The sequence below is a fragment of the Neolamprologus multifasciatus genome, chromosome 2 (assembly GCF_963576455.1).
Source record: "Neolamprologus multifasciatus chromosome 2, fNeoMul1.2, whole genome shotgun sequence".
Lineage (NCBI taxonomy): Eukaryota > Metazoa > Chordata > Actinopteri > Cichliformes > Cichlidae > Neolamprologus > Neolamprologus multifasciatus.
In genome coordinates this window covers 36150518-36163772 of record NC_140440.1, presented here as the reverse complement: position 1 = coordinate 36163772, position 13255 = coordinate 36150518, and the positions used below count along the sequence as shown (strand labels likewise).

Genomic DNA, 13255 nt, shown 5'->3' with positions numbered 1-13255 from the left:
ACATTAGCGCTGTGAGCATTGCTCAAGTCATTAATCCAGACATATCAGTGAAGTACAGGGAAATGTGAACCCCAGAAACCTTAAAGTGACCTCTCGTGCTCGTTTACAGCTCTGTGTTTATGTCTTTGTGAGTCTGCTGGAGCTACTGGAGACTTTCGGTTCAAACTAATCCAGGTTGCTGGTTGCTGTGGCATCTCATGACAAGAACTGAGATGACCATATTAAAGTGATACTCATACAGAAAAAGTACAAAAAAAGGCTGATAAGAAACGTTTAACGCAGTCTGAAGCCTGAATTTTTAGGGTTATGTAACCATATGTTGACCTCATTCATTATTTGAAGCCTCGTTCTTGTCCAGTTTTATGATCAAAAGCTATAACAGCAAATATGTAGGACAGTAAGTAAGGAGAAGTATGACAGGTTCCTTTTTATGTCTCAGCTGTTTCCTCTTTCAGCAGAATTAAGCAAAAATCCATATTTGATTTTCTCTTCTTATCTTCCAGGCTACATGATTCCTGTCAAATACTCTTCTGTACTACTCTCCAATGTGATCTTTACTTCAGCAGGACATTTGTTGTGTTTACCTTATCAGGAAGGGGGCACTTTAAACGTAACTGCTGCAAGTATAAAGTTCAGGACTAAACCTCACTTCTAGCTACATGTGTGAGAGGAGATGAGAGATGTGTGCTTCCCATTTCCACTTCTGCACTAAGCAGTTTCATGCTTTGTGCTTGATATTGCTGGCAAGTTGCAGGCTGCAACGTCCCTCGACGCATGACGCAGCATCTGCCTCCTGCATAGAAAGCATGCATTTTAAAGGCGTAAGCATTATACCCGTCTGCATCTGCAACGTGTTAGTCTTTGTTTTTAGTGGCAAAGTAAGATGCAAAAATGACTTTTACAAATCAAAGATATTTAGTCAGGTTTTAAAAACAACAAGGAAAAATGTGTTACAGCCACAGCATCTCTGTGACCCACATACTGCGCTCACGAGGCCTCGGTCGTTTTGTTTTAGCCGACAGAGCTTCATCCCACTTTGCTGAACTTGGTACTTGGTGGGAGTCGAACAGTGCCTCGTTTTTCCAAAGGAGTGGAAAGAAGAATTGCATCCATGTGGGGACAGATTTTTCAGCACTAAATGTACCAAATCTGCTAATAACCTCCTTTTCTTTTCCTCGCAGAATAGTGTGTGATGATCAACTGAACAATGAACAGTTTCTGCTGCTCATAATTGAAAAAGTTCTCAAAGAATTTGAATTATATTGTATATTTCTTTGTTGCACTTAAGTGTCTCAGATCATCAGATATGCTGTTTTAAAAGGATAATTTCCTTATTAAAGGAAAAAGGTCAATACAAATATACCTGTGGTCTGCCAGTGTTGCCTTTCTTCCTGTGAGTCACACTGTCCACACAGAGTAGCTGATTTCCGTTATATAATAGGGTTTTTCTCCAAGTTGGTGTTTTACTGTGAAGGTAGTAATAAAAGCTGGACTCTCAGTGACGTGTCATTGTCTTTCCCAAGTAGCTTTCACTCCATTAGGATAACAGTTTGGCCACATAGTGCCGTCAGATCATCAGGCCCGAGCTGAGGCAGGTTTAGCATCACTTACAAACATCGTCTCAATGATTGTGCAGCCTGCAGTAATAACAGTTTGGCTAATGTGTTGTGCATTGTGTGCGAGGGGAACACACTTTGCAGTTATAATGCATTATTTTGAATTCAGAGTGCAAAAATACTTCTGAAAAAAAAAGCTGTTGTATATGTGTCTAAAACCTCTAAAGCGCCAAGGTCAGCTAAGCTCTCTATTGATTTAGTTTGAGTTGGACTTTTCCTCTTCCTGACTCCGACGAGTCCTTTGGGTGCGACACGCACTAACTCAAACACTTCAAACCCCTTTTTATCTCACTTTGATTTGTGCTCAACGCAGACTTCTTTAACTTATCAAATGTTTTTCCCCCATGCTGCAGGATATGAAAAGACAGAGGACGCGTCAGAAAAGACATCCTTAGCTGACCAAGAAGATGCCCGGCTCATATATCTCAACCAACCACAGTTCACCAAATTTTGCAGCAATCGAGTCAGGTAAGGAGATGTTGAGTTTCTACTAATCATGGCTGCATCTACCTGCAGTCTTAGAGCATACTTGTTGACATAGGTAGTTGAGCAGTAAGTAGAACCTGAGTTTGTCTGGTTGTAGATTCTGCAGTTTCATTTTTAGCTGCGAGCATGGTGGGGTTTTTTTTTTTGAGTCAGAAGTCAACACATCGGCTTTTTCAGCTTTTTGACATATATCGCTGCTCATGCTGCTTCATGATGAACCTGCAGCCAAACATGCTTTAACCCTAAATTAACCTGCAGATTTACAATCACATGATTTGATCATTTCCAAGTAGCAAACATTTAGAAGAGTTGGAGCAGAAATAGTTTCAGTCTCTTTGCAAGAAATAAAGCCTCAAAATATCACAATATTTCTAGAAAAATGGAAAACTATTTGTGATGATGTTTCTGAAAATACAGAACATTTTATTGACATTTACAAGCTCCAGGCAGCAGCACTTGTAAATGTAAGTATACGAATTCTTCTTTTCCCAGGATCTGCTGTCAGGCTATGATGACACACTGCTTAATTCATTAAGGTTCCAGCAGCAGTAGCATTATACTGCAACAGTAGTGACACAATATTATATCTAATGACACAGCAGTACTCTGCTGCATAGACGTGAGTAAATAGCAGGCTAGTCTGTGGTACTTTACCTGAAGTCTTGCTTTCAGACTTGTGAATAAGCCACAGCTGAAACACTGCACAGATCCTCCTGTGCTGTAGAGCCATGACAGCACCCTTAGCCATGTGATATTTGATACCTGCAAGATTTGTAATACTGGTGCTGCATCAGTGCCCAGACTGGCCTGTTTGTCTTCTTGCGTATCTTGGAGAAGTGGAGTGCTTTTAGCTTTAAAGGTCAAGATTGTTGGGTCAGGCCTCCCTCTGTCAAGGAGTATTACGCTTCCCATTCCTGCTCCATGAACAGCGTGCTTACACAGACGCTATAAACTGAGCGGGATTAGTAAAGCCCAGTGTTACCTCAGCTGCATGAGTTTACAACATAAATCAGACAACAGTAAATATGAGGTATATTTTTATTAGCACAGTTTGTTTTACTCTGTGATTCAGTTTCACCGTCAAAAACATCCGTTTAGTTTTTTAACTTTTATTAGTTAATTTTATTAACATCTCCATTACTTTGAGCTTTGTTATTGCTTATAAAGACCCTCGTCAGTGAGACAAAATACATATTAAAATCTGCTTGGAGCATCATATGATTGATATTTGAATAACAGTAAAAAGCACTGCAGGTTTCAGAAATATGGATTTTAAGATCATCAAACACTTGCTGAAGGCCTGATGTGTGTGTGTCACACCAACTGTTCAAAGACAGTAGTGATGATATCAACATATTTTGGTTAAAATAGGTTAGATATTAATAATAATAAATTATCTCAGCATTGAACAGCTTGCAGATCGACTCTGTTTTCATGAAGGTTCGTCTTTGGCGGGTTTAGAAAAAGATTTATTTAAAAGCAGAGACCTGATTTGTTGCTGTCTCCAATGTTGCATGGTCTTTGACCCACTGCTTATGTCATCGTCCACCATCACATACACATTTCTCCTGTCAGCTAATGGATCTGCATCATGCGTCCTGTGTTAGGGTTTTAGTGAACTGTTTGTTCAGCTGCACGGTTTGTCGTGCAGATCTGGTCGTAATGGAAAGATGTTGACAGGCAAACAGGAGTGGCTGTGCAAACCAGTTTCCTGTTGAGCATTCAGGAAGTGCTGCTTTCTCTTTTGAGGAAAACAAGGAAAAATTAACATATGAATAGACGCACACTGACATGGGTCCAAACACACAGTGACCCAGACATGCAAATGACTTTGTTTTGGTGTGTGTAGCTTATTTTGTCTTACTCACTGAATTACAGCAGCTAATCTTTACTGCATAGGATTTATTCTTGATATGTTTGGTGTTCTGTTTTGTGAATAATGAGTCAACTTAATTATATAATGAGTGCGATGCCTGATTCACTCATACTTTAATGTAAAGGTACTGATGTGGTGCAGACACTGAACATCTCAAGGATCTAAGAGGATATTGAGACATGATGGTTCTTTGTCCAACCAGTTCTGGACTTTATCTAAAGTGTCGAAGCCAAGTCGAACATTATCAAAGCATCCTGTCTGCGAGTGCATTCATCCTAAAGAAATGATGGTGTCATCATTATGCATGTAAGATATATAAGAAGGAGATGGAGAGATTTTATTCACCTGAGAAAGATTCTATAAAAAGCATTTCAGAATAAGATGTCAGGTTGTTTCCTGCAGACACTTTATTCAAAAAATAGTTTTTGCTGACATGAAAGAGAGACCTGCTTATAAAAACGTGTGAGCTGGAAAACCAGTGAAGGTTTCACTGCATGCTGACGGACTGAGGGGATCGGCAGCTCCAGTGCTGTCACAAATCTGCTGACACGTAGGCCCACGCCGAGTGTGGTGAATTTAAATAACTCAGAATTTGTACAATTACATGAAACTTGCTTTAAGGAAACATAGAACACATCAGTATACTAGCAGTAGTGTAGTAAATATGGGAATGCCAAATATAAAAGGTAGAACCAAGAACCAAGACACGAGCTTCTGGTTTCTGGGGCAGAGTTAGTGCACAAGCTCTCTTTTCTCAGTCAGCTGCTGACAGGTGTGGCGCTCTCTGGACCTGCATCCACCACAAAACCAGGAAGAAAATGCAGATAAAAAAAAGCAGAGTGGGGGGGGGTTATCACAGTGCATGACAGCAGTGCTGAACAAGATGGACTCAATGTGCTGTTGCTCAAAGCTATACACGAATGATGAAAATATAAGAACACAGATAAGGGGCCCAAAAGCTGCACATGATCAGTTGTTACACAAATTACCTGCAGTCAGACACACAGACCAGGGCAGCGTGTGGATCCACTGATGGTGGAGGCCAAGAAAAGCTAAACTTTCTGTTGACAAGGAAGTCAACACGTTTGCAGCAGTTTTATTTGACGCATCTTCACTGAGATATTTAGAATTTAAACTAAAACTCAACATGTCTGACTCTAATTCTTGTGTGGTTATTCTGTGCTGAAAAGCAGGCAGAAAGTGCATCTTTTAATCCAGAATAACATCAATCCAGATCAAACTGTCATAATTGTGATGCAGCTCGTACACATGAACGCTGACAGAACGAATGTTAGGATTTAGAAAACGTTTTCAGTCAGACTCAAATGCAGTATGGCAGCGAGGCAGGGAGTAAACAAAAGATCTTAATGAACTCATGGAAAAAGATGCAGACAGGGTGTATATTTTACAACTGAAGGGTCGCGATCAGGCTTTTAAGCTCATTTACTGAGTGTCATCATCTGGTCTGAGTCCACAGCTGGTTAACCTGGTTCCTGTTTGTGGTCCCTGGAAACAGACGAGGCTGAAAACTCCATAATGTGCTCATAGTGGCTCATTAGAGGCTTTAATGCAGCAGGAGACATTAATCATCTGCCCTCCTGTGTTTGTGTGTTAGGAAAACAATATGAGCACTTGTCATATACTGTAAATAATACTGCAAATGATGGTTAAACATGCTAAACACTCACTATACACAATACAGCCGCCACGATGTCGACTTATTTTCAGATGTCTTTGTTTTGGTTGTCGTGTTTTTCAATAATCAAATACTGATTTTCAGAATTAATAAAAACAAAAATTCTTCAACAATCCTTCTGTAATTTTTATATTCATTGACAGCCTTGTTATACTGACCTGAAGCACACCCTGCTTTACTATTCTGATCTACACTAATGGGGAATCTGTGTATAGAAACATAAAATAAATGAAAACTAACCACGCCATTGTGTTCAATAAGACTTGAAACCTACAGTTCAGACTATGAACGTGATCACAGAGCAAGTGAGTCGAGTACGACGAACATTTAAAGAGACAAACTTCTTTTTTTAAACCAGAGGACTCGCCCTGTTTATCTGTTTATGACACGTCCTCATTGGCTTTTTACACTCAGAAGCATTATTCATCTCTCACATACAGTCTGTGGTGTTTGCCAACGAGCCGTGGTGAAAAGTAACTGAAGCCCATGTGTGCTAAGATGTGAAGAAACAGCGGTTTGCTGGAAGTCTCTTCCTGTGAACGTGGGCTTCTTCCTTTCCACTGTCACCAAATGTTGGTCATAGACTGTTTTCTCTTTAATCCTGCAGCATCCTCATCTTGGCTTGAGCCAACTATTGTTATTAATTAGCACTCTTTAATGAAATATGATATTATGTTTAAATAAATGGTTGAAAACGTTTAGCTGTCTCTTTTTTCTTTTAACTAGCACACTAATCTTATTCAAAGATAAAAAAAGGCTTTGATAATAACATTATGCTCTGATTTGTGAGGAAGTGGAGGAAGTGCTCCTCTCATATCGTCTTGATCTCAGCTCACTCCCAGGAAACAAAATGAAGGATCCATAATCATCCATTAAGATGTGATTCTGTGTACAAAGGTAACCAGAGATGATGAGGCATGTGCTCTGCAGCATAAATCACAGAGAGCACGATGCATCCCCAGCCACACTCTCTTTGTATCTCAGGGGCAGACTGTATACACTGTAGTGCTTAGATGTTTAATATCCAAGGGACTTGCCATTTATTAATTTAAAGGTACTCATGGTAATCTTTTAGCTGTATGATGTATGGCAACATATTTAATAAAGTAGCGCAAGTGTGTGATCAATGGGTCAAATACAGTTAAAGTTTTCACTAAGCAGTAAACCTGATCCTTCAACTTTTTACTTAAAAAACAAACCCTGACTTTACAGAAATTCAGCAAATCAGATGACGAGGACGCAACAGAGTATGGTGTGTAAGCAAAACCCAGGTCTTTCTTTCTCAATCTATCAGACAAACAAAGGGACAGAAAATATTCTTCCTTGTATTTGCATGTCTGACTTGCTGGTTGACTTTTTAGTCTTAGTTTCCTCTGATGATGATTGTAATGATGTATAATCATGACAAACAAAACTTACCTAGCTGTCTACCCGAATGACTTGGTTTCAGTTTTGTTTCAGTGTACAGTTGTTGTTGTTTCAGCCTGTTTGTTGTGTTTTAAGGAAGTAGGGATGTACAAATCAAACTTTTCCTGTTCTGATTTTTATACCAACAGTTTGGCTTTGACTGCTGCCTGCTGTCATCGTAATAGTTTGTTTCTTGTGTGCTGACAGAAGCAGGTGAAGTCAGATAATTAATCGAGTTGAAGATGACATTATGACCAAATGTGTCATAAAAACGAACGTCTTTCACTCCTCTTGTCACGAGTCTCTCTGAGTAAGCGTAATGAGGGGAGTTTGAGAGACACTAAAGTCTCATCATCTGAACTTTGGGTAAAAAAGGAAAAGCTGGTGGCTTTGAAATGCTGCTGTTTGCCTCTTAGCTTCCAACTTGTTGTGTTAGCTCTCCAGCTAACTTGCTGCTGTGGCACTGTGAGTGAACATGAACACCATAAAACTGAATTAATGTGCTCAAAACCCACCTACAGGTTACGCAGAGATTTTAATTAGTTTCACACAAATTGAAGGAAGTATATGCAGTCTGAGACTGAGCATGAATGAAAGAGTTGTTCTGATGGGTCTTTGTGTCTGTGAGGCTGGTATCACACTGCACTGCTGTCAGAACAATGCAGACAGATGCAGTGTGTACCAGGCTGGCATGATGACAGTTACTGTTTATGTTTTTCATTCTTCCGTGCTCCGATTCAAAGCTTGTCCGCTTTTCTGTGACTACTTTGTGCTTCTGGGTGAGCTACAAGTGAAATTGCAAAAAATATGCTCGTCATCTGATTCAGACTAACAGGAGGGAAACGATGATATCACTGATGTTGAACTGCATATGCTCAGTCGCTGCACTGTACTTGCTGATATTCTGTGTATGTCTAAAGGCTTTGGTCTGCGTGTGAGTAAGCAAAGCCCTGCCAGTGGCTTGGCATCCTTCAATGGTATAAATCTTCTCCCAAAGTGGCTGCTCTGACTGACCCTTTAACACAGCTGTAAATCAGACTGCTGGAGGCCTGACTTTGGGGCTGCTGATGGCTCCACCAGCCTAGCACCAACAGATCTGCCAGGAGGTCTTTATGACCCGACTGCCAGCTAACTTCCTGCTCCTAATTATTCTTTACGATCACTGAGTCCACCGGGCTCTGCTGGTCATCAGTCGCACATCCAGACGAGTCTTTGCATCGCAAAAGACCTCGTAGAACGGGTGGGCGGAGGGGCAAGGAGCTGCTTAATGCTGTGCAACTTTATGTCCAGGGTGATCTAAATACAGTACAGCTAGAGCATCGCCATAATGCATTTAAATCAAACACTCAGTGTGACTGAAGCACAGTACAAAAGTATTGTATTGTCTGTTTAGTTACATAGTTACATAGTTCCCTGTTTGTAGAGGCTCAAAGGTAAGCGGATCATTGTGACAATGGGTTTCATGGCCAGGTGAGGCCTGCTAGATTTTTAGAGTTGGATTTGTATTTGTTAGCTATTCGTTGGAATTTTCAAATACGTTTTCAAAGTGATGTTAAGGAAAGTCTGGGGCGCCATCGTTAGACAGGAAAACAAAGTAAACATATTAGTGAGATAGCAAAATCTTTAGCAATGGCCAGATCAACATCCTGGTACGTTCTTAAAAGTAAAAGAAGGAGTGCACAAAAGACCTGACAGAGGACAGACGACAACTAAAATATATGGTTGTTATAGCATTAGCATGTATGGCTACCATTGAAATTGGGTAACGTGGGTAACTAGTGTGATGATGCTACTGTTGGTAAAAGTAACAGGGTCAGTTGTGATCTCTGGTCAGTTGTGATCTCTGGTCAGTTGTGATCTCTGGTCAGTTGTGATCTCTGGTCAGTTTGTGCCAAATGCTCTGAGTTACTGGATTATTACAATTAACCAATGTTTTTTTGTCTTCTCTCTCTTTCATCTCCACGTTGGCTCCCTCCACCCATGGCCTTGTTTTCTACTTGATCTGGTCTTCAGCACAGCAAAATATAATGTCCTCACCTTCCTTCCTCGATTCCTTTACTCACAGTTCAGGAGGGCAGCCAATGCCTTTTTCCTCTTCATTGCACTCCTGCAGGTAAGATGTGTTTTTGTTGTTAAGCTAAAATGTTACATCACCTCTCGTCACTTTCCTTTCTTTCCATTGAACTTTTTAAATTCATTTTCTTTCATGTTTTTTTTAAGTGTACACCATGACCTAGACTCCATTTCTCTCAGTCACGTCTGTAATTTCATATGCACACAAACATGCATCCAGATGCAGTGCTTTATATAGACCCTGATCATGAATAATACATGTAATACTGTGTGTGTCTGCTTGAAAGGGACACACACAGTATTTATCTACAGGCTCGTCACAATAGGCCTCGTTCACTAATGTGGTCATGGAAATGTTCTTACAGGGCTTCACAAAGTAAGTTCTTACACGTTATTATCAGAGTCATGAAACCTGCTCAGCAGCATCGATAGGGCTCGTGCTGCATACGTCCACGCTTCCATTGTTTCCCACTATATTCAGAAATAATGAAGTTGACAAAAGCATTGCACCTATTATTTTTACAAACGGAAAAATAGGAAAAATAGAAGAGGGGAAAAAGCAATGGTTTGATATGCTGATTAGACAAATCTGAATAAAAGATGAACAGAAAAACCAGGAGTGGCAGGTCTTTTAGGCTAAGAAGAGTAACTCACTGCAGTTACTGGACAAACATCAATAACTGGGATATTGCCAAGAAATGTGAGTGTAAGTGATATCCAGCAAAAATGCGAGCGTGTTTTTAATGAATACAAAAGTGAGTGTACACACACTGAGTAATGGCAACGTTTAATTTGGTAAACTGTTGCAACATTAGCAGCTGCTCATTTTGATAACATTGTTCTGTTGTTACCGCGACCGCACACAGACTAATCTGCAGAACAATGTCAAGTTTGTTTTACTGACGTTAGGGCTGCTCGATTGTGGCAAAAATGATAATCACGATTATTTTCACTGAAATTGAGATCTCGAGTATTTGACGATATTTATTTAACCCTTTAAGACCTACCATAGAACCAAGTCCGCCAGAGCTTATATTATATTTTTACATGTTGTAGTGGCATTTGTGGGCGCATTTTAACTTGCTATACATCAATACAACTGTTATAGCCCATATTTTAATAATATGTCTGCATTAAGTCCATAGTAATTACATTAATTGCAAAAAAGTGCAATAAACTACAAAAAAAATTGAAAATCGTTTTTGTTTTCTACTTGGAGAAATTTAAGAGGTTTATCCCTCAAAACTTGAAATACAAAAAAGTTGCAAAAAATAGTTTCCAACACCAGGAAATTTATTTTGAGTGTCTTCATAGTTTTATTTTTGAGATACACCAATTTTTATAAACTGCAGGAAAAACAAAAAAACAATCCTATGATGCAAATTTGCAAAGAAAACAGCATCAAAACAAACTATTTCCAGCAGTGCAGTTCGAGTTCTAAGCATCCCAGAAACTATTCAGAAAAGTCAAACATGACTTATAAAAACACCAGTATAGGCTTTTAAGGCCTACAAGTAAAAAACTACATTTTCCGCGAAAATGACGTCACTTCCTGTTTCGGGCAGGAAATGGCAGACATGCGATAGTTCGCGCTGACGTCTATTCCAATGTAGGAAGTGTTACGAACAGCTGATCGGATCGGCAAAGCGTGTTTCTGGAATATTATGTTTTTGTTGCTGCAAGTGCTTTTTATGCAGTTTTAAGTTATATGTGGAAGGAAACTGTGACCGAGGACAAGCTGATGGCATCAGATGTAAGTTTCATATGCAAAAACAAATTATTGAGCTAGCTTAGTGGTTCAGGTTCTACAGGGATTTAAAAATATTTACACAAAACTGTGCTGCTCTGACCGGCTTTAAAGGGTTAACAATAACAATGTATCGAATAATGACTTTAAAAAATAATATAAAATAGTGTGAAAATACTGATAACAGTGCAAATGTTTGCAATAAATGAAAAATGTAAACATCTATGTTTAGTGAACTTTGCAGTGTTGCTCTGTGGTGCAGCTACGACACCGTAGCAAAGTTTACACACTGTGTCTACTTGATCCACGTCTGACTCCACGAACACATAATGTTTCCACACCACTGAAGTGTTTTTACCTCTTTTCAACCAACAGCAGTCACTCTCCTCTCCAAATAACTTCTGCTTAGCTTCCCGAGCTTCCCTCGGGTCCTCTTAATTGTTGTGACGCGTGTTCGAAACGCAGACAGGTGCGCTCGATTTGCCGCACGGAGCAGCGCGAGAGTAAAGCACGAGGGAGGGGCTAATAATCGGCTCAGTCATTTTTAATGATCGTTGAAAGCCCAGATCGTAATCGAGATTAAAATTCGATTAATTGAGCAGCCCTAGCTGACGTAACTATTACATTGAAACAAACAAACAAGGAGACTGTTCGTATATTTGGTTATGAAATGTAGCTTTTTAGAATTTAAATGTGACCCTACTCTGCTGTAAGAGCAATTCACTGTACTAAGCATTCAAACTGATGTGTGATCTCTGTGCTACTGTTCTGTGTTTTTATACACCAGGAGTTTGTGTGTGAAACTTCTGTTTTATTAGGTTTAAACACAAGATTTGTGTGTACACGCTTTGTGAATGGTGTGCAGCGATACTACAGGCTGGTGATGTTTTGGACCGGGCCTTGGATGACTCTGCACTGTGCCGCTATGAAGTGCAGGAACTGCGTTGACACACACGAGTAGTGAATAAGAGCCACACTGGAAAATGGGTCAGGGATGATATGAAAATCTTTAGCCATTAAATTTGTTTAAAGAAACGAGCTTCTCCTGGGAAGAGCGTTTCACTTCCTTTCTCATTATCAGCTGTGGTCATGTTTTGATGATTCCCCAACAGCAGCCACAGATCTCAGCATTGCTGGCACTTCTTTTGATTTAGCAGAACAAAGGATTTCTTGCCCAGAGAAATTTATCGTGGATTGCTGCATAAGACAACATTAATCCCTTTTGAGAACTTAAAGCCTCGACCGCCAATTATCACTACATGATTCAAAGGAGCTGAAATCCATATCTCAGGTGTTCAGAGCTTACCAGGAAGGATATAAAAAGTGGACCAAAGGAAGCTCAATAGCACTCATTTTCTGTCTTTGCTGATATTCATCCTGACAGACGATCCCTTGTTAATGAGAGCTCTAAGGACTCATTCCAGTGACCTTGAAGTAGCTGCTTTGAACAGCAGCCAGTGCGAGTCTTCGTTACCTGCCCCGTCGATGCTGCGACCTTGAATAAAACATCTATGCAGATGAGAGAGACGAGAGATCTATTTCATTCAAGCTTCCTTCTAGCGGTGTAACGGGGACTGTCTCACGAGGCCTGGCTTGGCTCTAATTTTGCTGATGCTTGGCTGTTAATTTCGAAAGACTTGGGTAGCCAAAAGAATTAAACATTCAGGGGTAATGAGAGAATTATAAAGGTACTAAGAGAGTTGTCTGTGCTGGATGCAACCCAGAATGTGCATCTTTTTTCTTTTGAGTGTGTTAAATAATAAGTCAAGCTAATAAACCATGAATTCTGATGCTAACGTCAGGGTTCCTGGGTCGTTGACCCAGTATTTTCAGTTCATGGTCACTGTTTATCCTCTGTACGTTCCACTTCCTGTGTTGTGTTAGCGTTACTCTGTGTGCATTATGTTCTAGTTCTTATTCCATGCATCGTTAGTTCAGTTGTGTTCAGCTGCTCACTCACCTGTCACCTATCAGTCATTGTTCAGTGTGTTTAAGTCCTCAGTTCTCTGCTGGTCGGCGTCGCGTCATTGATGTTGTCACTGCTGTCTGTGCCCCATGTTTCCAAGTTCAGTCAGTCAGCCGTTCATTCGGTTATTCAGTCAGTCAGTCATCTCCTGTCTTCGTCATTCGTCCCTCACAATAAACACCCTGAATCTTCACCGTGAGTCCTGCGTTCCTCTTCTCCACGTCCACTCAGCAACCCCTGACAGATATTGTTGATATCAGTGTCTGTTTTTTCTGTAACATGCGCACATCCAGTCTGAGAGAGTAACAAACTTGCAAATGATCACAATTTATTTAATTCAAAAGTTGTGGTAGTTTAGGGCGACTCTTTTCCTCCTGTTGAGTCACCC

At 40.2% G+C, this 13255-nt stretch overlaps 1 protein-coding gene across 8 annotated transcripts in view; it reads left to right on the top strand.

Moving 5' to 3' along the window:
• atp8a1 (ATPase phospholipid transporting 8A1) overlaps positions 1 to 13255 on the top strand; it is a 111761-nt gene that overhangs the window by 16057 nt on the left and 82449 nt on the right. For all 8 annotated transcript variants that reach the window (XM_085130802.1, XM_085130793.1, XM_085130788.1 and 5 more), the window contains exons 2-3: positions 1970 to 2084; positions 9095 to 9194. In XM_085130802.1, the coding sequence (XP_084986928.1) occupies positions 1970 to 2084; positions 9095 to 9194 (215 nt within the window). The remainder of the gene's footprint in view (positions 1 to 1969; positions 2085 to 9094; positions 9195 to 13255) is intronic.